Source organism: Apteryx mantelli, chromosome 7 (genome assembly GCF_036417845.1).
Source record: "Apteryx mantelli isolate bAptMan1 chromosome 7, bAptMan1.hap1, whole genome shotgun sequence".
Taxonomy (NCBI): Eukaryota; Metazoa; Chordata; class Aves; order Apterygiformes; family Apterygidae; genus Apteryx; species Apteryx mantelli.
Genome location: NC_089984.1, coordinates 24,442,937 through 24,468,089, shown reverse-complemented (window position 1 = coordinate 24,468,089; position 25,153 = coordinate 24,442,937). Strand labels below are relative to the sequence as shown.

At 35.6% G+C, this 25,153-nt stretch overlaps 1 protein-coding gene across 4 annotated transcripts in view; it reads left to right on the top strand.

The window, feature by feature from the left end:
* Positions 1–25,153, top strand: part of ERCC6 (ERCC excision repair 6, chromatin remodeling factor) — a 54,717-nt gene that overhangs the window by 12,135 nt on the left and 17,429 nt on the right. For all 4 annotated transcript variants that reach the window (XM_067300027.1, XM_067300028.1, XM_067300026.1 and 1 more), the window contains 3 exons: positions 7,192–7,317; positions 12,255–12,413; positions 15,873–16,008. In XM_067300027.1, the coding sequence (XP_067156128.1) occupies positions 7,192–7,317; positions 12,255–12,413; positions 15,873–16,008 (421 nt within the window). The remainder of the gene's footprint in view (positions 1–7,191; positions 7,318–12,254; positions 12,414–15,872; positions 16,009–25,153) is intronic.

Genomic DNA, 25,153 nt, shown 5'->3' with positions numbered 1-25,153 from the left:
TAGAAATGCTGTCATTTGCTTACATTTATGTCTTGTTTCGTGTCAGTTTTACTTTTGAATGCAAATGAATGGTGAGATTATAGTATATTTTACCCCAGAGAGAGCAGGAGAAAATCCTTTAGGATTACTTTAGTTTTCTGAACATTTAGTCTTGTGCTGGGCTCTGAATAAAGTCCTACACTTTTAAAGATTGAAAATGAGTTTCCTTAACATTAAAACTTTTCAGGGATGGGACTTGAAGAGATTGGTCTGTGTCAAGGGGAAAATACTGTGATGTTGTTAAAGCATGATAATTAGCTAACTGTGGGACTGCTAAGAATCTCTAGAACAAGAGACTGTTTTGGAATAGGAGCTGGTATTTCTGCAGTAAACAGGGCAGGCAAGTGGGAGCACTGAGCTCTTTCCTTTCATTCCAAAGGTTACTCTGCAGCAGTAAGCCTGTCACGCAAAGCAAGATGTGATCAAGAGATAGTAAAAAAGAAAGTTAGCTATACAGAATTCAGTTCACACTCTAAGTAACTTTAGTTCTTTTTCCTTGTGCAGGTCCTTGTTTAGATTACATGATCTTGCCTTTCTCTAGTTGCTGTAATTGGAGTAGTTTTTGCTGTGCAGACACGCAGGGAAAAATACTCTGTTCTGAAGAGGTTAACATCTAAGATGAGTTATATCAAGCAAGAATAATGAACAATAGCAAGGAAAATCAGGATTATGAAGAGGTAAAGTAAATAAGTAGGAGACTCTCAAGCATTTAGATTTAGGATTTGATGAAAGGTCGATCGTCATTCCCTTCATACTGGCTGTTACCAGCTGAATCCAGAGGCCTGGATTAGGTAAGCAGTCCCTAGGTTGAAGCTAAAGGTCTCAGAGGCTTGATCTCCATCAACAGCCAGATGTCAGTTGTATATTTTGTTGTGTGCAGCATGACTGTTTTGGTCTAGAAGTGTTCAAAGTTGGGGCTGATGGAGTGTTAGCATGTTGCCTCTTGTCTTGTGGAACTGTCAGGTCATGACAGAACAATTTCTTTGAAAATTGTTGAATGAGTGGAACTGCACCTGTTTTTTTGGCTTCTTCTACCTAGAATCAAAAGATACAAGTAACTTATGCAGGTTAAATGTGCAGGAAATAAACCTTTGTCAGATTCGCAACAAGACTACCGCATGATTTTCTTAGGTTACTCTCTTTGAAGATTTTGCAGATGTGAAAGCTGCAGTCTGTCAAGACTATCTGTCAAGATTCTTTTTTTTTTTTCCCTTCTGCATACTTATCAAAAATTTCCTGTGCATTTAATAAAAATATAACTGAATAACTTTTGCTGCTCATAATAAATGCAGTTAATCAATGTGTTGTATTATGGGTGTCACTAATACAATGTCTACATGAGGTAATAGCTTGGAGTTAAAAAAGCATTTCAGAGATCTTATAGTCACTATCCCCATGGCAGCTGCCAGTACATATCTGCCGACTGCTTCAGGGAAGGAATTATATGCCATGTTGTGGGAGATAAGTGCTGAATCTGTATTTTCTTGTCTGTTTTGTATAGTTTGTGGAGTACAGCTATTTGGATAGCTTTTCATTCAATTGCTGTCAAATGCTTGCACACAAGACTCAAAAAGCTTCTTCTTTCCATGCTTCCCAAGTGACATCCAAGAGACTGAGTTGCTGGAAGTTGTGGCTATCAGTATACAGAACAGTTGATACAAACAATCAAACCAAAAGCAAGGATTGGCCAAAAAATTAGTTGCATTTTCTTCTGATTAGATCAGTTTTCATGTGCTAGCTGTCTTTGAAGTATCTGAGTCACTGAATCTTTCAATGTTTCAGAGTTATAAATTAAAAAATGATTAAATATTACCTTTCCTGGAAGACATTTTCTTAGAGCATCTAACTGCTCTTTAAAATGACAAAGCCAAGACACAAATGAAGATATATTTTGGCTCACTTACTGAGTACACCTTTCATTCTAAGCTCAAGTGTGTAATTGTCTACATCAGTCTCAATTTACTTGCAGAGACTTGTGCTACTAACTGCATGTATTTCATCTGTTAGGATGTACCAATTAAATCCACCCATATAGACCATAAAAAGTTAGATCAGAAAAGTAATGCTGAATGCCTCAATTTAGCAAATTATAATAATCTGTAAGGGATTCTTAGCTGTCTAAAATAGAAAACATATTGTGCTTCAAAAATGCAAACTATATTAAACACTCAGCTTGGTTCCTGACTGTATTTTTTTTTTTAAATCAAATTGTGCTCATTACTGTGTTTTGGATGTAGAATTTCTTTCTTGGGTATTGCAATAAGTGGGAAATGAGATTAGTATCTGAACACAGTCCTACATTAAGAAAGATTTAATTGTGTGATATATGGCTTTCATACTGCACTTGCAGGATAAAATCATACCCATGTTAGTGACCATGGGCAATATAAAAGTAGATTTCTCAAAGGTCATGCTTGTATTTTCAAGAAACTTTAATACAGTAAAACCTGTGTTTCTTGTTTGTTTCGGCATGCTAATAAGATTTAACGGAGATTAGTAAGGCATTTTCTTATTAGGTCAATATGTTACTCTGTAATTAAGTAAAATATATATGCTACTGCTATTCTTCCCTCCAAAGTATGACATCTGTGGAAGCATGGAGGACCAGACTGGGCAACTATCTGATCTGCTCCAGGAAACAGTGTTTGTCCTCCCATTGCTTCAGTCATTAGGAATATTTACACTTTTTTTAAAGAAGATAATTAAGTTTTGCTGTAGACTATACCTTAATACAGTGGTTTACATTAAGTTCACAACTTTTCAAAAACTGGATAACTTCTTCCTGTTTTGCAATTTTTTTATTGTGACATTAACAACAAATTGCTGCTACTTCATTTGAACTGGTTCTTTTTTTGGTGGGGAGAACAGACCTATGATAGAGATGTAGCACCAGAACCTTCAGTTCTATGGTTCTTGTAGTTATGCACTACAGTAAAATAACAGATACAGTGTGTGTCAAAGAAACATTTCTTTAGGAAAGTTAAGAGCATAACTTAACTCAAATTCTAAATGTACTGATTTTCTAGGCATCTAATAATTCTAAAAGATATATCAGCTAAATTAAGGTGAAGTAACTAAATTCTTGCCAATGATGATTGACAGCTAAGCCCAGGGCAACTATCAGCTTTTGTTAATCGCACTAAGGAAAGTTTCTTCTTCATTGTTTCTGGATCACTTTTTCTAATGTACGCTAGAGGGCAATCTGTTTCTTCCCAGGGGAGAATGAAGTTTCACTGTTGGCTAGTGGTGATACGTACTGGAATATAGAATTAGAGGATGACTCTTGCAGAAATTACTGCCCTGTTTGTCACCTGTATTTATTTAATTTGATTTTAATATGGTTTCTTCACCTAGCTGTCACTTCAGAAGCTTTGTAATTTGCAATGGTTTGACTATAGTGTGATAACCAAGTGTTTCCTTTCTTGTTTTCAGTCTTGTTTTAACCCAGTCAGATAAAATAACTGACAAATTCAGACATGTCTCAATTCCGGTAATGATAAAGTCTGAAGCAATCACTATCAGCATTTGTCAGTTTGAATCATTGATCTTTTTCTGGAATTCAGAATAACTGACCACCTGTGCCTGATGACACAACATTGTAGTACAGAAAGAAAACAAATGCATTTTCATGGTATCCCTTTGGAATGTATTGTATCTGCCTTTTTGGACCTAGAGTTAGCCTCTAGAACATGAATGTTATTTTCCTGAATCAAACACTTAACAGACTGCTAGTCTAAGATTGAGGTTTCCATTCCTGTGTTAATATAGCTAAGTTAAAGTGTCTGTGGGGAGAACTCTGACCTTTTATATATTTTATAGTAAGTTCTTTTTTATTTTTTTTAATTAGAATTAATATAATTGGAATTTTTTTATTTAGAAAGTTGATTTCACTTAATGAAATAATAGCAGTCTGAGTGCCCACATACAAATATTAGCAACCCATCAGTTTTAATCTGAAAAATATAAGCTGTCTTTGTCTCACCTGTTTTTTCCTGCATATACTGTTATTTCTCTTCATTGTGATTTTTGCTTCTGAAGGCAGAGTGACTTAAGCAAGAGGGACAAAATATTTTTCAAGTGAAGCCGGCTCTCTAAACCTGTCCAGTATTGTGTGTTCCTGGTTAATTTTTCAGTGCAGCCAAGTTTGACAGTTATTGCAACTTGCACATATTTGGAGATGTTAGTGCTTATTTTCACTAAATAAAGCAGGACCAAAATACTTCATTTGTGGCTGGGTTCTTAAAAGCAGACTGTAAGTATTTTCTCAAAAGACAAGTAAAAGGCTGATCTATAAAACTGCCATAATTAGCTTTGATGAGAAAACAAAGAGTGTACAATTGTTCTTTGTGTATCCAGTGTTGTGTTTCTTTCCTTTTCTCTTATTCCTAACCCAAGTTTAAAAAAAAAAAAAGAAAGAAAAAAAGTTGACAGAGACACAGAAGCCTTTAAATAAAGTTCCTACAAGTTTTCCCAAAGTAGGTGGTCAGGAAAGGAAGAGAGACCCTATTAATGCTGCCACTGAGAAAAACACAGCTTTAGCTTAAGTTGTATTGAGAATTTTCAGATCCTTGAGGGAGGTGATTTTGAATAACCTAACAGTGGGAGCAGTCTCTTTTTGAGTTTTCATCTTATTTCCTACCACAAAATGCAAACACAGGATATATGTCCTTACAAAGATAGGTTTCTTTGGTTTAATTGCCTGCTGAACTGCTTATTTAGTTAAAAATAAGAGGGGAGACACTAGAGCTTCATTCCCCTTGTTCTCCCCCCATGAATGTGTTCAAGATAGAAAACTTCAATCACATTTTATTTTAAACTGTTTTAACTGAGAGGATTTTTAACTAGTGGAGAAGACACTCATTGGGCTGGAAACAGTTACAGCACTGTATGTGTCATTACGCCAGTGGTATCCATTCTTAACATGGTTTAGCTAGATGGCATGGGCGAAGTCTTAAAGATTTAGAGCAATGATTAAAATGTCTTAGTGTCTTCTCTGTTTCCATAGTTGAAAGTGTGGAGTGTCGAGGATGGTAGGTGCTTTACAGACAGTTGATTGAGAAATGTCTAAACAGTTACTTATATCTCTCTACTTTGACTGATTAAGTCAGGACATAAAATTGTTTTTAAATTTTTTTCCGTAGCTGGTGGTACTGTCAACTTTATGCCATAAGTTAACTGACCTTTTTATGATGATGCTTCTTTTTCCAGGCATAGATAAAATTGGACTAGTAGCTCTGAAAACATAAGATACTCACTTAGACCATAAACTTAAAGCACTTTGGATTGTTTGTAGCAAGGCTGGAAATGCATTATACTTTGCATATCAACGTCTAGGTAAACTGTATCTTCAAATGCTTGAGGGAAATGGAGAGCTTTATAGGAAAAGAAGGATGAATAACTTCAAAAAATATTTTTCCCCACAGGATGGTGTTGTTTTCTTTTTTAAGAACCCTGTTAATCAATTATGCTGCAATTTTATTTGCTACCATGGCTGTCCAGCCAACAGGGAGCTGTTTGCATAGTGGGTAGGCTGGAGAGGTAGAATGTTACCAAGGGGAAAACAGGTTTATTCTCTCACCTGTAAGGACTGTCATTCAGAAACTGGAGGTGTACTGGAAAACTGTTGCAGCCTGCTAAGTCCTCCTCTGTCCAGCCACTGCACGATTGTTTTAGAGTGTATTCTCTAGCTGTTTCTTCAATGCAGAGTTGAATGATTAAAAACTGAGTTTTCCAGCGTGTCACCTGGGAGGGTTTGTTTTGTTTTGTTTTTTGTAACTTAATACAGTAAATTTCAATGCTAGAAGGCTTATCTTAGTTCTTGGCCTAAATTTTCACTTGCTTCTTTTCATCCCATCACTACTACTTATGGCTTTTTCACACAGTTTCACTCTTCATGTCTTATATTTTGGATGCCTGTAGACTATCAGGGCTCCTCCTTCCAAGCATCAGTCCAGTTGGCATCTTTAGTTATGAGTAAGGAACATGTATTCAGGTAATAATGTCTACAGTGACTTAGACAACAGTGCACACTTGGTTTACTGGCCTGTTTGGGGAAGGAGAGACTGTTCACTGGGGAGAGAAGAGGATTTTGGTAGGAAGATAAATATGTCTACAATGTCTGTAAGGGGGTACCCAAATCATTCAGTCTGTACAAACATGGCAACCTTTTATTAGATGAAATATGGCTGCTTTTGTGCTGCACCCAGAGCAGTAGCATGAGGGTGAGTTTTCAATCTGTTCTATAGTTTAACAATTGTTTATGTAGGAATTTTGTCAGATTATACAAATTCAGCTTGGCTACAGTGGATGGCGCTTCTGTGGGAGCATTCTAGCAAAACCCAAATTGTTCATGAAGTGCAACTGATTGTTTCATACTTATTTGGTCAATACTGAGTCTGTTCCTCCAGCTGGCAGCAAGTGTACAGTTTGCTATTACAGGTAGATGGTTTTGTTTCACTAAAACAAAAATGAGGCCATAATTTCCTTGGGTGTTGACAGTCCTCCGGTACTTTTTCTGGAAGAGGGAAAAAGGTAATTCTACAGACTGCCTAGATTCCAAATACAACAATTAGGCTGCATACCTGAAATCACTGTGTAATTTCAAAAGCTCAGAATACTTGCTCTCTTAACAATGGCTGCTTAACAGCTTTAGAGGAGGACATCACCCCAAAGACAGTGATATTGCCAGGTGAGCCCTCTGTAAAGATTATACATTACTGTAACATTCCTCTAGATGAAGGAAACTATTTAAGTATTTAGTTAAATTCATAAAAAATGTCTTTACCTTGGAATAACAAGCCTTACTGAATTTAATGGGGGTTTATGGATTTAAGATGTCCAATTTCTTTTAATAGTGTTAACCTTTGATTCCATTGTATTAGTATTTCTGCCTGTAGAAAATTGTAACTATCTATAAAACTCTGAAGACTTATAACCTAATAGTCAAGAGTGCATGCTCTTTTTAGCATGTCAATCTTTTGGGCCTGTAATTGCGTAATTATAACTCTCCTCAGCATGTTACTATTTAAATGCATGTCATCTTCCCAGAATATATTTATTTGTTGTTTTCTGCTTGGTGTAAGATTCAGTTTAGTTTTCATGTAGTATCTTTTAATTGCAATAATTAAATGTTGACTCCTTGTGTCATTCCAGGAGGTGGCAAAAAGAAGGTCTGAAGGACAAAGAACATCACATGGCTGAGGAACTTTCTGATGAAAGTGATACTGAATTTGAAGAGGGTTTCAAAGTACCAGGATTTCTCTTCAAAAAGCTTTTTAAGTATGTATTGTACACTTTAATGTTATGCAAACACAGCTATATGCTACTAATATTGGAGTAACAGTGGTGATGATTTCCAGACGCGCTTTGCTGCAACTTTCATTCAGAGAATGATCATTTAGGTTTCAGTAGGATTGTTTCTATAAAAAAAAGTTGCAGGAGCAAACCTCAAAAACTCATTTATTGCAAGCACAAAAAGAACTTAATGAAATTAAAAGTTAAATGCAGTTATATAAAAATACAGTTAATGACTGACTTGTGAAAATATTATGAAATACATGTTAGTAAACTAAGGACTGAGAGGCTGTTCATGTCTGTTTCTGTAAATGCTTTCTTTTGTTGGTAAGTTTTCTTTTAATTCAAGTGTGGAGAGGAGAGAGAATAACTTTAAATTGAAGATAAAGAGCTGGCAAGTTGTAATAAATGAAAATAAGTAATATAGGTGTTTCTGTGACTGGATAGAGTGAGTGAAATTTTCTGCCAGCAAAAAAAGTGGACAACTTTTTTCTGAAAAGTTGTTTTATAAGTCATATTATAAAATAGTTTTTCTTTAAAACTGCAGTGGGCAAAATGTTCAAAAACAGAGTGCATTCTTATTTCCTGTAGTAGATGGACAACTGCTATGCAATGCATTCTTTGGTTGTTTAATGATGCATCACAGATTTGGATAGGACTGCTGTTTGGTTTGGTTTTTTTTGGTTTTTTTTTTTTTTTTTTTTTTGAGACTGTGTTCAGGGACATTTTCAAGCAACTCAGCTTCATCTCAGTAAACTATTTACAAAAGACAGTTCAGACAAGTTAACTTATTACATAATCTCTCTCTAACTTTGATGCATCATTTGCTTGAATTCATTTTTGTTGGCAGCATTTCATACTGCAGGAAAACCATCTTCTCTTTCAAAAAGCTAACTCTAAAACCTTACAATTAGTGTTGTAGGTAGCCATGGTTTCTAACAGGCATGCATGGTATCCCTTTCAACAGGGCCACTTAGTCTTAACCTCAAAGAAATTATTACTGTTGTCCTGTAATTCTTCAGAAGCAAAGCACTGGCTCTGAAATGGAATTGAATTAATGATTGTGTTGCCAGGACCCTGTGCAGTCAATATGTGGTCTACAGTTGTTTATGCAAAGGTTCTGCAGAAATAATCATCCTGAGAACGGATGCGTGGTCTGAGCAATCTGAAGGGAATTGAAATGAGGCAGACAACTAAAAATTAATCTTGGAGGTATCAGCCTCACTAATGAAGGGTATCCCTGCAAACAAGAGTCAGTTGGCAAAACTTCCTAAGTGGTTAGAAAGATCAAATGAGTTGAATGATTTGTCTGACTTGTAAGTTAAATGCTGAAATCTCCAATGTAGGAAGGCTCAGAGTCAATAGGCATTAAATTTTGAGTTCTGACCAAGTTCAGTACACAAGATGGAAGTATATTGACCCAAGGAGGTGTGCATCACTATACTGTAAGTGATCTTTCTGCACTGATGAATTGAATTCCAAAGAAGTTAGCTTGCACTTCTAGAAATAATAGATTCTTAAGTTCTTTTTTTCTGGTAAGCCTGTTAAAGGGGATGATCTGTTTCTTCCTTGTATGTTTGTCTGCTCTGAAGAATATTCAGCAAGATGTACTAAGCTAAGACCACTAGTGCTACTGTGGAACAAAACTAAACTTAGTGAGCAAGGCTAACTCAGTAGCTTTGCCTTACACTGTCTGCACCAAGCCTAAGAGAAGTTGTGCATAAACAAGAAATCATCTTTCTTCATTACTTGCTCTCAGTAATTGATTTTCCTGATACAACTGAAATGCAGGTTGTCTTAGTGACAGTGTAACTAAACACTGCTAGCTACAGCAGTGAATTTTAAGTATTAATCATAGCATGGTTACTCATGTAAAATGCAATCCAAACAACTATTTGGAAGACCAAGCAGCATTTTTATTAGACTTGCACGGTATTTTTAGAATGAAAAAAATATAAAATTAGTGCAACAAAAGCAGAAGATTAAGGAGTTAGCCTTGATTATCTCCTTGTATAACCATTTTTTTTAAAAGTGAATTAGGATGATTTTTTGACTTTTTAAACTTTTGTATAGTTGCAATTATTGCAAGCCTAGATGATTAAACAAAGAACTGGTATAACAAAGCACCTTAATTTATGTGTTCTCACAAGCTAATGTTTTTCTCTGTTTATTTTTTAAGTCAGTTGAACTAATACTATGTCCTTGAGAAAAATATACTTTATCATCATTTTGTGAGGTGCTTATAACTGAAAAATTTTGAAAATGTACTTTGTGTGGAATCATTTCCATCCTTCCTGTGCATAATAGAAAATATATGTTTAAAAAAAGAAGGCTATGCAACTAGTAAGACTGTTTTTAGTTAGGAGGTGTACTTCAGTAAGATTATTTTAGGGTGGAAGTTTGTGTAAAAACTACTCTGGCGCAATGGGTGCAAATGCTATCAGTCTTCAGCAGAGGTGAAGCATAACAGCATCAAAAATTGTCTAGAGCCATATAGATGGGCCCTGTCTACCCAGAGTTTTGGAACTGTATTTACAAGATGGTCTCTAAAAATGTTTTTCTGGTTTTGTTTGATATGCTCTAGGATATTCATCTCTGGACTGACATAGAGTATTCCTGTATTAGAAGGATTTGAGAGTTGAAATAATCTATCCAGCTTCATGAATGTGCTTTAGTATTGCATCCAGAAAAGGGAGAATAAAAATCTATGCAGTTAATTAAAGCCCTATATTTAAATAGTCTTGAAATCTGTGTAGAGCATACACAAGATTTCCTGCATAGGGAATGGAGAGATGCTGTGGATGGATGCTTTATTTCCTTAATGATGAATAACATTCAGAACTCTTGAAGTATGAAAGGTATAAAAGTCTTAATTACTATTCAGGCTTCTTTGAAAAGCTTCTGCAGGTTTATGATAGCGCACCAGATTGACTTAGGAAAAGGAAGTGTTGCAAACCAAAATGCTTTGACGTTTTCATTTTCTGTTGTTTTAAAAAAACATGATTTTATAGAAGGTAGCGTGACTCTTGCTATTCTCCTTCCATCTTAAAAATTAGTTCTGAATTCTTTTAGTTACAGGTTTCAAAACTTTTCCTGGTAAATTATCATCTACTGATGTGCTTATTTAGACCTATTATGGTTAGTAGTAGTTACTTATACACTTTTTGTATTTTGTTCATCTGAATGCATTTGGTGAAAGTACCTGCTTTTTTTCCATTTTTAGTTATACTTAGAGCAGAATTTCTCCCAAATTTTATCTTCTATTGAAACTTTCTGCAGAGAGAGGGGGAGTGGAAGAGAGATGCTTATAAATGCAACTAGCTATCAAACACTGGGTGTAATCCTAAGAAATAATACAAAATAATATAATGGAATTTTGAGTGGTTGTTTTTTGAAGATATGTGCTGGGTATTAGTCTGGAGGAGCAGCTTCTGATTGGAATTAAGATTTTCTCCAGTTCTTTAATATTTTCATTGGAAAATGTTCTGGCCTTCAGAAAGATATAGTAACAGGAGTATCTTATCCCAATCACAGCTAATCTTGCAAAACATTTCATAGTTGTTTTTAGATTCTTTCATTTTTAAGGTGAATTCCACCCTAATAAAAGGGTGGGGATTTTTTGTTTGTTTGTTTTAAGGGCTTCCTGGTATAGTACATTTGAGGTACCAGCATATTGTGTAATGATGTCTGAACCATTAGATGTATTCTTTAATCATCTTTTTCTAACTACTCAGTCCTTTTTTTCCTGTGTCAACATTCATCTAAATAAAGACAGCTCACATCATAAATTGATTTTAATAGTACTTCGTAGACACTGGTGTCATTAGCTGTCAGTATTCCTAAATATTCTTTGTTCAAAGAATGAAACAGAATTTTGAAGTGTGTGCAAGAGAAAGCCCTAAAATGAACAATCTCTGTTTCATAGAAAGCTATGATTCCATGTTCTCCACTCCAGGAATGCATGCTATCAAGGAAATACAATCAGTAACCTTGTTTTTTCTCTAAGTTACAAGACACAGAAATGCTGCAACACGTTAATTGTCTTTGATATTGTTCTTTAAATCTACTGTTGCTTCTTTTCCTTTTGTTCTGTTTTCAATTTAAAATGCATCTTTTCAAGATGGGTATTATTCCTACTGCTGTCACTATTTCATATCATTATAAAAAAGCATGTCCTAAAATGATTCTCAGTCAAGCACCCTATCTGCACCTTTTTGGCTTGTCGTCATAAATGATTGTTTTCAAATCTATTTCTTCCAACTGGAATGAATTTTTCATTATTGCTTATTCTATTCCTAGTCTTTCACTGGAAATTGTAACTACCCTGATATTCTCACGTAGTAATGCTTTGTAGCATCCCATTCACTAGAACAGGCTTTGTTGTTTTGCTTTCCAGAACGTTTTTGTCTTGTTGGCTTTTTTCTTTATTGAAAGAGATTAATGTTATTAAATTAATTTGTTTAAAAACAAAAAAGCATACTTTGACAGATGAGATCTGCTTTCACGGTGGAGTGTAATGTCCCTACATCATAGAAGTCTTAACTTTTCTTTCAGTTCAAGTTATACATTCCAAATAATACAATTTATTAGACCCTTACATGACTCCTTTTCTGAAACGATAGTGCTTTGTTAGAGTAGCTTCTCAAGCTACTTTTAACACTTAAAATATACATGAAATAAAATACCCTCTAATTACTGTGACTATCAGTTTAATTAGAAATGTTTTAGCATTGCATAAAGAATGAATGTCACGTGTAATGTCTAAATGCATCAAAAATGTATGACCTAGTAAATACAGCACTCATGTAAAACACACATCCAGCATGTTACTGTAAGAACCTTACCAAATGATTAATTCATGAGTACTTTCTGTTATGATCTGTATTATCAAACATTTGCCGTCTTCTTTTTCCTTGTTTTAGGTACCAGCAGACAGGTGTTAGGTGGCTCTGGGAATTGCACTGCCAGCAGGCAGGAGGAATTCTGGGAGATGAGATGGGATTGGGCAAGACCATCCAGATAATTGCCTTCCTGGCAGGTCTGAGCTACAGCAAGATCAGGACTCGTGGTTCAAATTACAGGCAAGTGCTCCTCTGCAGACTGTCAGTCTGTGGAGCTCAATTAATATTTCATCAGATGTATTGCTGGTGGAGGAGGGTCCTGTGAATTATTAATGACATTTCAATTACAATATTCCTTTAATTCTTTTAGTGGGGGACATCAAAGGAAAAATTTTACGAGACAATGGAGCTGTAGGGCAGGAAAAATTAAACATGTAACACTTTTAATGAATTCCAGGCATTGATGCTTCATTTTGCAGATGAGCCGCACTAGATATTTTGGGTCAATACAGTGTCTAAGGTTAGCTTCCACAAATGGATTGTTTACAAACTCAATTACATTAATATCAATAGTTTACACAATATGGAATTTTAAATTAGATATAATACCTTTAGTTCCATTTATTAAATTTTACATTAAAATATTTGTTCTGGCAAGACACCAGGTGAATGCTTTACAGGAAGTAGCAAGCTGATTTGCAATGAAAGTTAGAGTTTCTGATCGGTGGGGAATCATTCATGCCAAAGAAAACAGTAATAATAGTAACATCTGTAACTTATACAGAGGAATTCCCATCTGCTTTTTTTTTTTTCCTTGCTTTTGAAAAATGTGTTAGAATGACTGACCTTTCTTCCAAGGATCTTTCATGTTATGTTACTGAACAATATGTAAGAATTCCTCCTTCATAGGTGAAATTATGAGAAAAGATACTTGTTGGTGTTGGTTTACAGGTGCATGCATTCTAGTTCTGTTGGCCTGTTTTCCTGATGTAAATTACTACATACAATTTAGGAAATGTAGGAGTATATTAAAAATAAATTTTACCTTGCTTTATGTAGAGGTGTATTTAAATTATGCTTGTCATGGACATGAAATGTAAAATAATGCTTTAAACAGAAAACATTGGTGTCTTTCAGAAGCATTTTATTCTCCAGCTGCTTTAGTTTTGTTCCTACTGTAGTCTTCATGTACAAAACAACTGCTCTGTCCTCCATCATTCAGGCCAGTTGATTTCTTTGACACAACTGCCTGATTTAAGATGCTACTCTACTGCTTATTCTGTGCAGTTATATTCTCTGCCCTTGTTGGAGCTCCGCTGAGTTGATAGAAATCTTTCAGGATCATTTCTCTAGGTACTGTTAAACAGTTACAGCTTAAGACCTTAGAAACTGCAGCGAAACTCAGAACAACTTCAAAAAGGCCAAAATAAAAGTTGCAATGTTCTTTCTGAGTGTAAGATCCTGTGTTTTATTTCAGTTTTTTGACTCGTGCAGGTAGCTAGTAAGTCCACCATGATAGTAACTTCTAGGAAGAAACAGGTTTTAATTTTTTCTTGTGAAAATTCTTTTATTCTGGTTTTGCTTGTGTTTCATAAGGCAGAAGGTCTAAATGACTTGATCCTTGCATGGTTGAGCATTTTCTGCATTTGCGGTCTGAACTAGGAAGGCACTAGCACTAGCTGGCTTCTGTCTGAAATCCCTGTAGTCTTGTAAGCAGAAGACCTTCTGGTCAGTCTGGCTGAGAGGTAGGAATTGTTAAGAGTGGACATAGTCATGTGATCAACCTGCCTAAATGCTTCCAGCTCAACTCATATCTTATCACCTTGGTTTGCAGATGGAGCTAGTGTATTGCTGCATGAATCTGGCACAGCAGCCTTTCCCATAGTCTCTTGCAGCCTCAGTTCTTACAGATGGAGATAATACTACTTTGATTACTCTGCAGGATTATCATATTTAGGAGGCACTTGGGTATTAAGACAATAGAGCTGCTGTAGATTTTTGTAAACATTCAAAATAGACAACTTTATCAGTGAAATTCTCTAAAGTATTCTTGCTTCAAAATAAGATGAGTAGAAACTTTTTTTGTAAACTTCTTCTGATTCCAGTATTTTTCTGTTTTTTAAGCAGCTTGAAGACTAGCTGAAGTATGACACAATTTTGTTACTGGATGTATTAATATGTTTCTTCACTTTTAACAGTTAATGAGCTACTTTAAAATAATAGTCACACAGCTGGGGAAAGCCAGATGTCATGTGAGGTGTTATTAGAAGTGTTGCAGCCATGAGGATCTAAGGATATAAGAGAAACAAGATTTGTAGGGAGAGAAAAGGTCATTTGTTAGAAAAGTTGAGGTAGCTGGAGGGGGGAAAGGTCTTCAGTTCCACAAGTTGAGGTAGTTGGAAGAAGCAAATGAGCTTTCAGACCAATGGTCCCTTCATCAGGAAAGACAAAGCAGCGGACTTCCCCTTGAATTGCTGGGAGTTCTCATGAGCTATAATTAGACTATATAAGTTTTGTATATAGTACTTTTTGATGATGGAAGAGATAAGCAACATCCAGGTTGTCATTCTGCAGATGTATAAGCTTTTAATAAACAAGGTTATTTCTAAGTATCAGTTTCTGAAGAGCATTACTAGTGGGTTTGGGTTTTTTGTTTTGGGTTTGGGGGTTTTTTTTAATCAGGGTCTTTATGCTGTTCTTTATTGCTGTATGCTTGTGATCTCAAATGTATAGTGTGATCTTTTGATTTGCTTATGTATTGCCACTTGAAATGTACACAGTTATCCATGACCATTTTGCATGATGTAAAAGCAGAGATCAGTACATGATAACTGTAGCTCTTGCCTTTGTTTGCAAACTTATTTTGTTCTGTTTTTTAAACAGCAAATATATGTGAAGAGTTAACAAGCAATGTTTTAATTTTTTCCTACAGATCATGTTTCCTATATGATTGGTTGCTATTTGTTTCTAACTGTAATATTTCCTGTTTGGCTATTGTACAAGAGATCTTGTTTTTCTTTTTTAATTGTAAGAGCAGTTCTGAACTAAATGTATCATACAGAAAGGCTTTGTTTCTAATATCTCCTCAGTAATTCTTAGAGAGAATCATCTGATTCTGATCAAAAGACTTGGAGATGATGAAGTTTTAGCCCAGCTCTAATGTCAGCTTCTTTTATGGATGGTATATTCTGCTGCTTTAGCATCTGTCTTATCTTGCTGTCTGTGAATTAAGGTTATAATGCTACGGTGTATTACTGACATAAAACAAAACACCCATGTGTAATAAGTCTATTTGCGAGACTATAGCTGCATGTTTTTCTAGGAATAGAAGTAATAAAATGGTTGTTTGTTAATGATTTCATTTCTCTTAAAAAAAAAAAAAAAAAAAAAAAACAGTCATCCCAAACCTGATTTGTATTATCACAGGAGGAAGTTCCTTTTGCCATATTGTTTGGAACTTTTCTATTTATGTACTTATATTGATAGATGCATACATTAATTGTTCAATGGATAGGTTCTTATAGCTGTGCTCCTTTCATCTTGCTTTGAAAAAATAGACTTCTAGAAAAAGAAAATGCCAATCAATTTCCATAGCTCTCATATTCCACTTGAACTATTGTGTCAGGTTATTTTAATGGGCCACTTAATATTGAGTATTTATTTCACATTGAGGTTTTATTCTTGAATATTTTATTTTAGGTACCAGGGGTTGGGTCCAACAGTGATTGTTTGTCCAGCTACTGTGATGCATCAGTGGGTAAAAGAATTTCATACTTGGTGGCCTCCATTTAGAGTCGCCATTCTCCATGAAACTGGTTCTTACACCAACAAAAAGGTAACGACTGATATTCCAAAAGCTTGTCTCTTCTTTTGTGTGTTAGCTAAAGAAAAGTATCCCCTTTTCCTGATCTGTAAAATTTGTGCTCTTTCTCTGATTGCTTTAAAAGGATAAAATGTTCACTGCATGTATAAATTTTTTTTTTTTTTTTTTAGGAAACTGCACAAAAAGATAACAAGGAGTACACTTGCATTGTGGTGTAGAATAGTTACCTGAACTAATCAGACATAGTAGTAGATTTCTCGTTCAGAGAGCTGTGCTTGTATGGAAGTCCATGCTGCCATGACTAGACTGCTTATGAACTGATCTGGTGTATTTAAAACTTGCTATGGTGCCTCTGCAGTGTTAGATATACCTCAATTTGTCATGGAAACACAAAATGTACAATGGTTTTAATGTTAACATGTTCTTTCCCTTGAAAAGTCTATGTACGTATGTACAGTAGCCAACATAATATGATACATTGTGTATTTTTACCTTGGCATTCAGGTGGTGTTCATGTAATGCTAGCTGACTTTCTTGAATGTTTTCACTGAGATTGTTTGTGCTGAAGGTAGACATGTCTGAAGGTTGTTCACTCTCAGAGAGACTAGAAAGACTTTCAAAAAACCCTCATGTTGAATTTAATGTGTACTTTTTTTCTCTGTCTCAATTTCCACAAGGCCACCGATGTCAATATTTAAGAGTCAATATTTAAGATTATGTAGTTTCCTCTAGTCACTTTTACAGTGCAGTGAAAACCTAAGCACACATATATGCATCCTATGCAAAAAAAATTTGTTTGCAATCTATAGTTCAGATATTCAAAAAGAAAGATGCTGAGAGTATCCTCCATTCTCTGGATTCAATATGGAAAGCCTTCTATATTTTTGATAAATTTGCAGACCTTCTCTGTAATTTTCCATGAAGAGTCTCTTCAGTAAGTGCCTCGCTGTCTTCAAATGCATGATCCATCTCTTTCCACTATCTACTTTACAATTATGAAACAGTCTGTGTTATTATCAGCTGTTTTTGCTGCCACTGATAAATCTAAGAACCTATTGGCATACCTATTTCTAGTACTGGTGAATTTTTTCCATGCTTTTTTGTGCATCAGAATATCATTGGTTTACTGTTTGATTCATTTCATTTGCACAGGCATGATAAGTTCTCATCAATTGGTCAGTATGTCAGTTGATATCACCTAGTCTCATTTCCTTTAAAGACAGTGTAACTTTGGTTTTGCTTTTGTCTGTTTTGTGTTTTGGGGGTGGGGGGGGGTTGTTTTTTTGTTTTTTCTTCAAGGGATGTCTTTCTGCCTTTTTATTTCCTTAACCAATGCCTTACTGTGTGTGTTTTTATTCCTTTTTTTAAAATGATAAGCCTGACTTCTGTGAAGCTTCAATCCTTTGTAGCTTGAAGGAGCACAGCAAGGAAAACTTAGATTTTTTTTTTTTTCCCCCTTGGCCTCATATTTCAGATGCTTAAAGGGATTTGCAGGATTCAGCAAACCATTTTTAAATTTCTCTTTAAATATTTATTGAATTTCTTGTAATAATGTTAAAATTGTATGCTGCTTAATTGCACTTGATTAAACATATTGTGAGATAATCGATACAGTTACAGTACAGGCAAAAAAGAATAGAACACTCTAATGTGCTAATAGCTTCCTGTTGTTCAATTAACTTGGTATGTCTTCAAGCCCTAAAAGTCTGTTGACCTCAATAACATGCTTGCATGTCTTCCTAAATTAAATTATGTATGTTTATTTTGGGGTATTTGTTAATTAATGAGACTGGCTCAAATCTTTCCATCTACAGGAATAGAGGAACAGTCAAGTCAAGTTTTCAGGTCTTCATCTTCCCATTGTCATCCCACAAACCTGTTCTCAACAGCTTAAAGAATTTGGATACCAGCTGTTAACGTTAAATAGGTTCAGTTCTCCAATTTTGCACTTGTTCTTCATCTTTTGATAGCTGAAAGAGGATGCTTTAAACAAAAGTGTTGCTGTTGATGTGGTCTTCAACTCATGTACGTTTTTCGCAAGTTACTACTTAATCAAAAAAGAGCAAGCTTATGACTAAAGTAAATTTAAAAAGTACTTTCTCATTCTAGATGTCCTTATACTTGGAAGAAAGGAATTTGCTACTAATTTACTAGCATAAATACCACTTGTACACAGAAATTTTGTCACATGAAATTTTATTCCTACCTAGAATTTCTTTTCGACCTCCACTCTTTTTATGAATACATTAGTGCTGATCTAATCTTGTTATGACGGTTCCATCTTCTGATTACCTGTGACATTAGAGGAGACTGCTTTGCATCTGTTCAGATTGTATAGTATTCATCCAGAGACCATGCTGGCTTTATGCTCTGGCTAACAATAAGTTTAAGAAATAAATAAGAAAACTGTCATTAGAGTGCATAAGAACATGTATTCTTCAATAGAGATTAATTTTACATGGCCAGTAGCCAAATCACTGTGCACCTGTTGTCCCAGTATTGCACAGACTTACTTGGAATTAAACTGACAGTTCCAGTATTGGCCTGTTATTCTGTTAGTGTATTGTGGTTTGCTAACATGTAAATGAGAAGAGTTTTGTGCTTGACAGCTAACTTGAAAGCAGATAGAGTCTGGAAACTTAATGTTGTTCCCTGTTTTGGAGTCAAAGATTACATCAGCCCCTGGGCTAGCAGAGATTAAACTGGTCTGGACCAATAGAGGAATGTAATTGTTACTTAAATTAACTGGATGTTGGAGAGTGAAGGTCTTAATGGATTTTTAGAAAAGTTTTATCCTGTACTTGCTGGACAGCAGAGTGTTCATGGTTAAAACACAGTAGGGCAACTTGATCTGTACAGACCTATGAATGAGAGGGACAAATGATTTCTAAGAAACAAAGAAAGGTTAATCTTAAAACTAATGGAAGAGATTTTTGGAGGAAAAACCAGTTGAGTAATGACATGTGTCCTACTGGGCGGACATTATTTCATAGCAGCAAGAGGCAGCACCTGAAATTCCAATTGATAGAAACATCTCACTTAAGAGAAAAAACTAAGTTTTAAGTACTTATTACTACTTCACTGTCAGAAATCCTGAAATATTTGCAAATACTAAATCTTTCAGTATCACCACACTGGTAAAATTATATTCTTTATGGACAGGTATTTATTGTTTTAGAAATTGCACCTTCTAAGATGTCCAAGTGTTGGTGATTAAACTGACATGATTAATCCTACCTCTCAGTTCTTTGGACTTGTTCATAAATTTATTTCTTCACAGAGAAGAGTGGGAAAAATCTCTTCTGAGCTAATTGTTTTCTCATAAATTAATATTGGCCAAAGCCTTGTGCTTCATTTTGGTTAGTGACACTGAGCCTCTAGTTCAGAAAATAAATGTGGAAGAACAGAGCAGGGTTTTTTGATTCTGTGACCTGTTTTAAAAATATTCTTGTTCCTAGTTTTTTCCTACCAGCATTCTTTTGTCAGAACTGGTAAAGGAATAGCACTCTGGCATGACTTTTTTTAGAAAATATTTCATGTGCTGCTCTAAACTATTGTCCATTTATTGATATTATTGCTTGCTTGGTTATCTAAGTTTTAAAGGTGAGAACCAAATATCAGAGTACAGATACCTGCTAGTGAAAATTAGGCATAAAGTTACTCAATTTTACTTGCAGTGCCAGTTGTCTGCATTTTCATTTGCAATGGAGCACTCTGTCTTCACATGTAACCAGATTTATTTTATTCCCTCAGGAATATGGCTCTATATCAATTACAAGTCCCTGCAGCATGCATTATTCAGTTATTGGTCTGTTATTGATAAATGGTTTTGCCTGTTTGAAGAGCACTGAATCTGTTTTTCTTGCTAAATTTGACCCCACTCACCCCCCCCCCCCCTTCATGTTCCAGTGTTGAGGTAGGCATCCCTTTCTGGATTGGTGATTCACAGTGGAAGCGAAATTATTTTTAATATGAATCAGCTAGCACCTACCATTTCTTTAATGTCACTAAAGGAATTCTGAGCAGAGTGATAAGTGAAGGCTAAGCCATCATTCCCTCAGTATATCCTCCTTCTCCCAGTCCATTTTTGGTTTTCTTTGCAAGCAGCTTTAGGGTTTTCCACAATAATAGTATGAAATAACACCCTGAATTGTGAGCACCAGATTGGCCACCAGTTTGGTCAGCCTGCTTCAGATGAGTCCTTGAAGCATCCTGCTTAGATAATACTCCTGCTCCCATAGTATTAGTCTAGGTTTTTAGCATATGCGATGCTTCAAAAGACAGACTGCTTCATTCCTTTGCTGAAGTAACATTGGTAGACAGTTTGGTAATATGGGAGATAAGTTTTAAGTTCCTGTTTCACCCCTTAAAGTATGATTAATAGTTTAAAGGTCTCTAGCTTTCCACAAGGAAAGACAGATGGTGTTATAGGTGATGGAGGGAAGATAAAATAGCAAGTTGGATAGGTTTCCAAGAGTTTGGAGCTAGTTCTGAGACTCTTTGCATGAAATATCAAGCTTTTTTTTTTCCTGTTTGTGATTAGACAAGATAATTTGCTTCTCTTATGAAAAATGTGCTTAAGCTGGAAGTAGTAGGAAGAATCAGATTTAAGTAGTAGTCCTCCTCCATGAAGTCAACTTCTACTTTGAACAAGGTACAGCATTTGTAGCCAAATGTGTCCAGTGGTGCTGTTGTATGCTATTAATATCCTACAGTGGTTTAAACTCAAACTTTCATCTAGTTTAAAGGGACTTGTGACTACAAAGTACTCTGAGACCCCTAAGGATGAGAGAGAATAAGGTAGTAAATCCGATATAACATGTCATAAATGATGTTTTATTTATAGTATAGAACATAAGATATGGAGAAAAAGCCCTCCAAGTGTAGGGGGGGGGGGGAAGAGCCTTCTGTACAAACAACTTGTCCTGTTGCTTCAAAAATTTTGACTGCACATTAGCGTTTATAAACCATAGAATCTAAGAGACAGCATGAATATTGGTTATCTAGGTTTAACGTCCAAAATGGAGAGAGGCTGTATCTTTAAGGTCAATGCTGAACTTTTAATTTCCTGAACTTCAGAAGAGCTGTCACTGAACTTAATGATTCTCTCTGGTGGTGATTAGATACAATCTGTAAAGCCATAACTTTACATTGCTTTTTTCTGGTCAAATGCTGGATGCAAAATACAGCCTTCAGAAGCAATTGTTGCTTCATGAGAGTTGCATCTGTAGCACCATCTATTTGAGAATAACTTTGCACACTTCTTTGTAGAAATTTAAGCTGCCTACCTCCACAGTAGAATACTTAATCTACATATAAAGAAAATAACTACAGAGGTTACTATTATTGGCATAACTGGATATAGAACCTGTATTTTAGCCAAAGACTGTATTTCTGTCTTAAGTACCAAACTTAGATAAACTTAATATCATGCCACAGCAAATAACATTCCTGTTAAAAAGTTAGAGCACTTACTATATACAGGCATACCTCAGAGATATTGTGGATTCGGTTCCAGACCACTGCAATAAAGCGAGTCGCACAAATTTTTTGGTTTCCCAGTGCATATGAAAGTTATGTTTACACTGAGTCTATTAAGTGTGAAATAGCGTTATGTCTAAAAAAACAATGTGCATACCTTAATTAAAAAAATACCTTATTGCTAAAAAATGCTAACCATCATCTGAGCCTTCAGCGAGTCATAATCTTTTTGCTGATGGAGGGTCTTGCCTTGATGTTGATGGCTGCTGACTGATCGGGGTGGTGGTTGCTGAAGGTTGCGGTAGCTGTGGCAATTTCTTAAAATAAGACAGCATGAAGTTTGCCGCATCAATTGACTCTTCCTTTCATGAAGGATTTCTCTGTAGCATGCGATGCTGTTTGATAGCATTTTATCCGCAATAGAACTTCTTTCACAATTGGAGTCAATCCTCTCAAACCCTGCCGCTGCTTTACCAATTAACTTTATGTAACATTCTAAATCCTTTGTTGTCATTTCAACAGTGTTCACAGCATCTTCATCAGGAGTAGATTCCATCTCAAGAAACCACTTTCTTTGCTCATCCATAAGAAGCAATTCCTCATCCGTTAAAGTTTTATCATGAGATTGCAGCAATTCAGTCACATCTTCAGGCTCCATTTCTAATTCTAGTTCTCTTGCTGTCAGTTCTAGTTCTCTTGCTGTCAGCCTGTCCTTTGAAGCTTTGAAGCTAGGCATTGACTTCTCTCTAGCTATGAAAGTCCTAGATGGCATCTCCTTCCGATATAAGGCTGTTTTGTCTACACTGAAAATCTGTTGTTTAGCGTAGACATTTTCATCAATTCTCTTAGCTAGATCTTCTGGATAACTTGCTGCAGCTTCTACATCAGCACTTGCTGCTTCACCTTGCACTTTTATGTTATGGAGATGGCTTCTTTCCTTAAACCTCATGAACCAACCTCTGCTAGCTTCCAACTTTTCTTCTGCAGCTTCCTCACCTCTCTCAGCCTTCACAGAATTGAAGAGAGCGAGGGCCTTGCTCTGGATGAGGCTTTGGTTTAAGGGAATGTTGTGGCTGGTTTGATCTTCTATCCAGACCACTAAAACTTTCTCCATATCAGCAAGAAGGCTGTTTCGCTTTCTTATCATTCGTGTGTTCACTGGAGTAGCACTTTTAATTTCTTTCGAGAACTTTTCCTTTGCATTCACAACTTGGCTAACTGTTTGGCGCAAGAGGCCGAGCTTTTGGTCTATCTCAGCTTTCAACATGCCTTCCTCACTAAGCTTCATCATTTCTAGCTTTTGATTTAAAGTGAGAGACGTGTGACTCTTCCTTTCACTTGAACACTTAGAGGCCATTGTAGGGTTATTAATTGCCCTAATTTCAATATTGTTGTGTCTCAGGGAATAGAGAGGCCCGAGGAGAAGGAGAGAGACGGGGGAACGGCCGGTCGGTGGAGCAGTCAGAACACACACAGCATTTATCGATTTAGTTCTCCGTCTTATATGGGTGCGGTTCATGGCCCCCAAAAACAATTACAAGAGTAACATCAAAGATCACTGATCACAGATCACCATAACAAATACAATAATAATGAAAAAGTTTGAAATATTGCGAGAATTACCAAAATGTGACACACAGACACAAAGTGAGCACATGCTGTTGGAAAAATGGCACCAATAGACTTGCTCGATGCAGGGTTGCCACAAACCTTCAATTGGTTTAAAAATATATATGTGTGTGTGTGTGTATGTATGTATATATATATATATATCTATCCAAAGCACAATAAAATGAGGTATGCCTGTGTTTATTGCAACTTTTACATTATTAAACATTGTAATGTGTTCTTTTGTAGCCTCTTCGTGATGTCATTTAAATTGTTTTATTCAGGGTGGGGAAATAGTAAAGAGATTTTATCAGTTGAATTTATGGTTCTCTGGGTTTAATGGTTTTTTATGAGATAGCGAAAAGACCTGCTGAAGAATGCATTTTTGATTGACAAGTGATATATGATTGTGTAAATAACTAGATATCTTGGTGGATTCAGACTTGCTTTATAAATAGATATCTGATGTTTAGAGAATATCATAGTTATCACTGGTGTATTTCTTGACATCACTTTTATGTACACATCTCTGTTTAAGATTATTACCATTTTTAATACACAGTATTATAGAAGAGTTCAGGTTCTCTTAAAAAAAAATCTACTTTAGCTGCTAAAAGGATAAATTAAACCTTATTTCTGTAGGTTTCATTCAAAACAACTGTATTTATGTAGCTTCAAAAGGAGAAAAACTAGCTACAACTAGGTGCTCAACGGGAAGAAAATGTTGGCTTAGAGACATGTTCCTATGATGCATCATTTTAGCCTTAAGAAATGTTGCCTGTCAAAAATCTTCTCAACTTTGTACAGTGCATCTGTGTACCAGTGAAGGCAATGCAACCCAATCAACTAATTTCTCCTAATGTTAGGAGAGAACTCTGTTCTTGAACTGTAAAAGCCTGAAATACTCTGTTGAACAAAACTACAAGATTAAAATTATTCCACTCGCATGTGCCTTTATTTGTGAGCATCTCTTTAAAGACCAGCATTCAAAACTTCAAACCACCAAACTGCTGTTTAACCTTTTTGGCATTAATAGGATCTGTCTGTTAAGCTGAATTTTTTCTCAGGGTTTTCAGTTTAACAGGTGGTGCCCTGAAATATTGAAGTTTATTCCCTGAGGAAAAAAATAAAAAACTAATAAAACATCTTTGAAATAGGCACTGTGAACTAAAGAATAAATGATAAAATAGCATAAATTCTGAAATGCCACAACATCAAAACAGTGTGCGTCCAGTTTAGCTTTAAATTTATTACCATATTTTAAAAGATTTAAAGTATTCCAAGGGCTGCAACTAAAGCTATGTAACCTATAACAGTAAAATGATAGTTAATAAATGTTGTAGAGTGAGTTGTTAAAATTGTGTTATATTTCTTCATTGTCAGCACAAATCCTTGTTTATTAAAGATTTAGCTTGAAGGAAGTTTTAATTAATTACAGGTTCAGTAAATCCTGACTAGGATTCTTCTGTGGTGTGTTTACAGTGAATGGCCTTCATGTGCCTGTGTTTCACTCCTGTTCTCTCTGCTACCTGACAATGTGATTTATGGCTGTTGTTTTCTGCTAGTCCACTGTTTGCCCTCTAGGAGGGATTGGTCTCTTGAGTCTCCGTAATAACAGCAGCACTTTCACAAAACATCTTTTAATGACAATAGTGTAGCATTCTGTAAGTCAGTCTAATTGCAGACATACCCTATTAATTGCAAAAACTAGGAGAGGTTACATATTTCACAAGCTTTTAATTTGAAATCACCCGAGATGATTTGTCTTAAGTGTTTGGGTGGGGATGTCTGCAATATTCTATGATAAGCCATTGCTGAGACTGTAGGGCACAGTTGCAGACTGTGGGGAATGCACCAGGTAAAATTAAGCTCTGGAGGTTCATACCTGTCTAGGAATCCTACTGCTTCCGTAATACAGATTATTCTAAAGATTGTGTATCCTTCTGAGAAAATAAAGATGATGCCAACTTTAAATTATGTGCTATGGTTTTATCAGGAAATGATAATCAGAGAGTAGAAAATCTAGAACAGTTAAGTGCAAGAGAACTATTTGATTCTTTGGGTTATG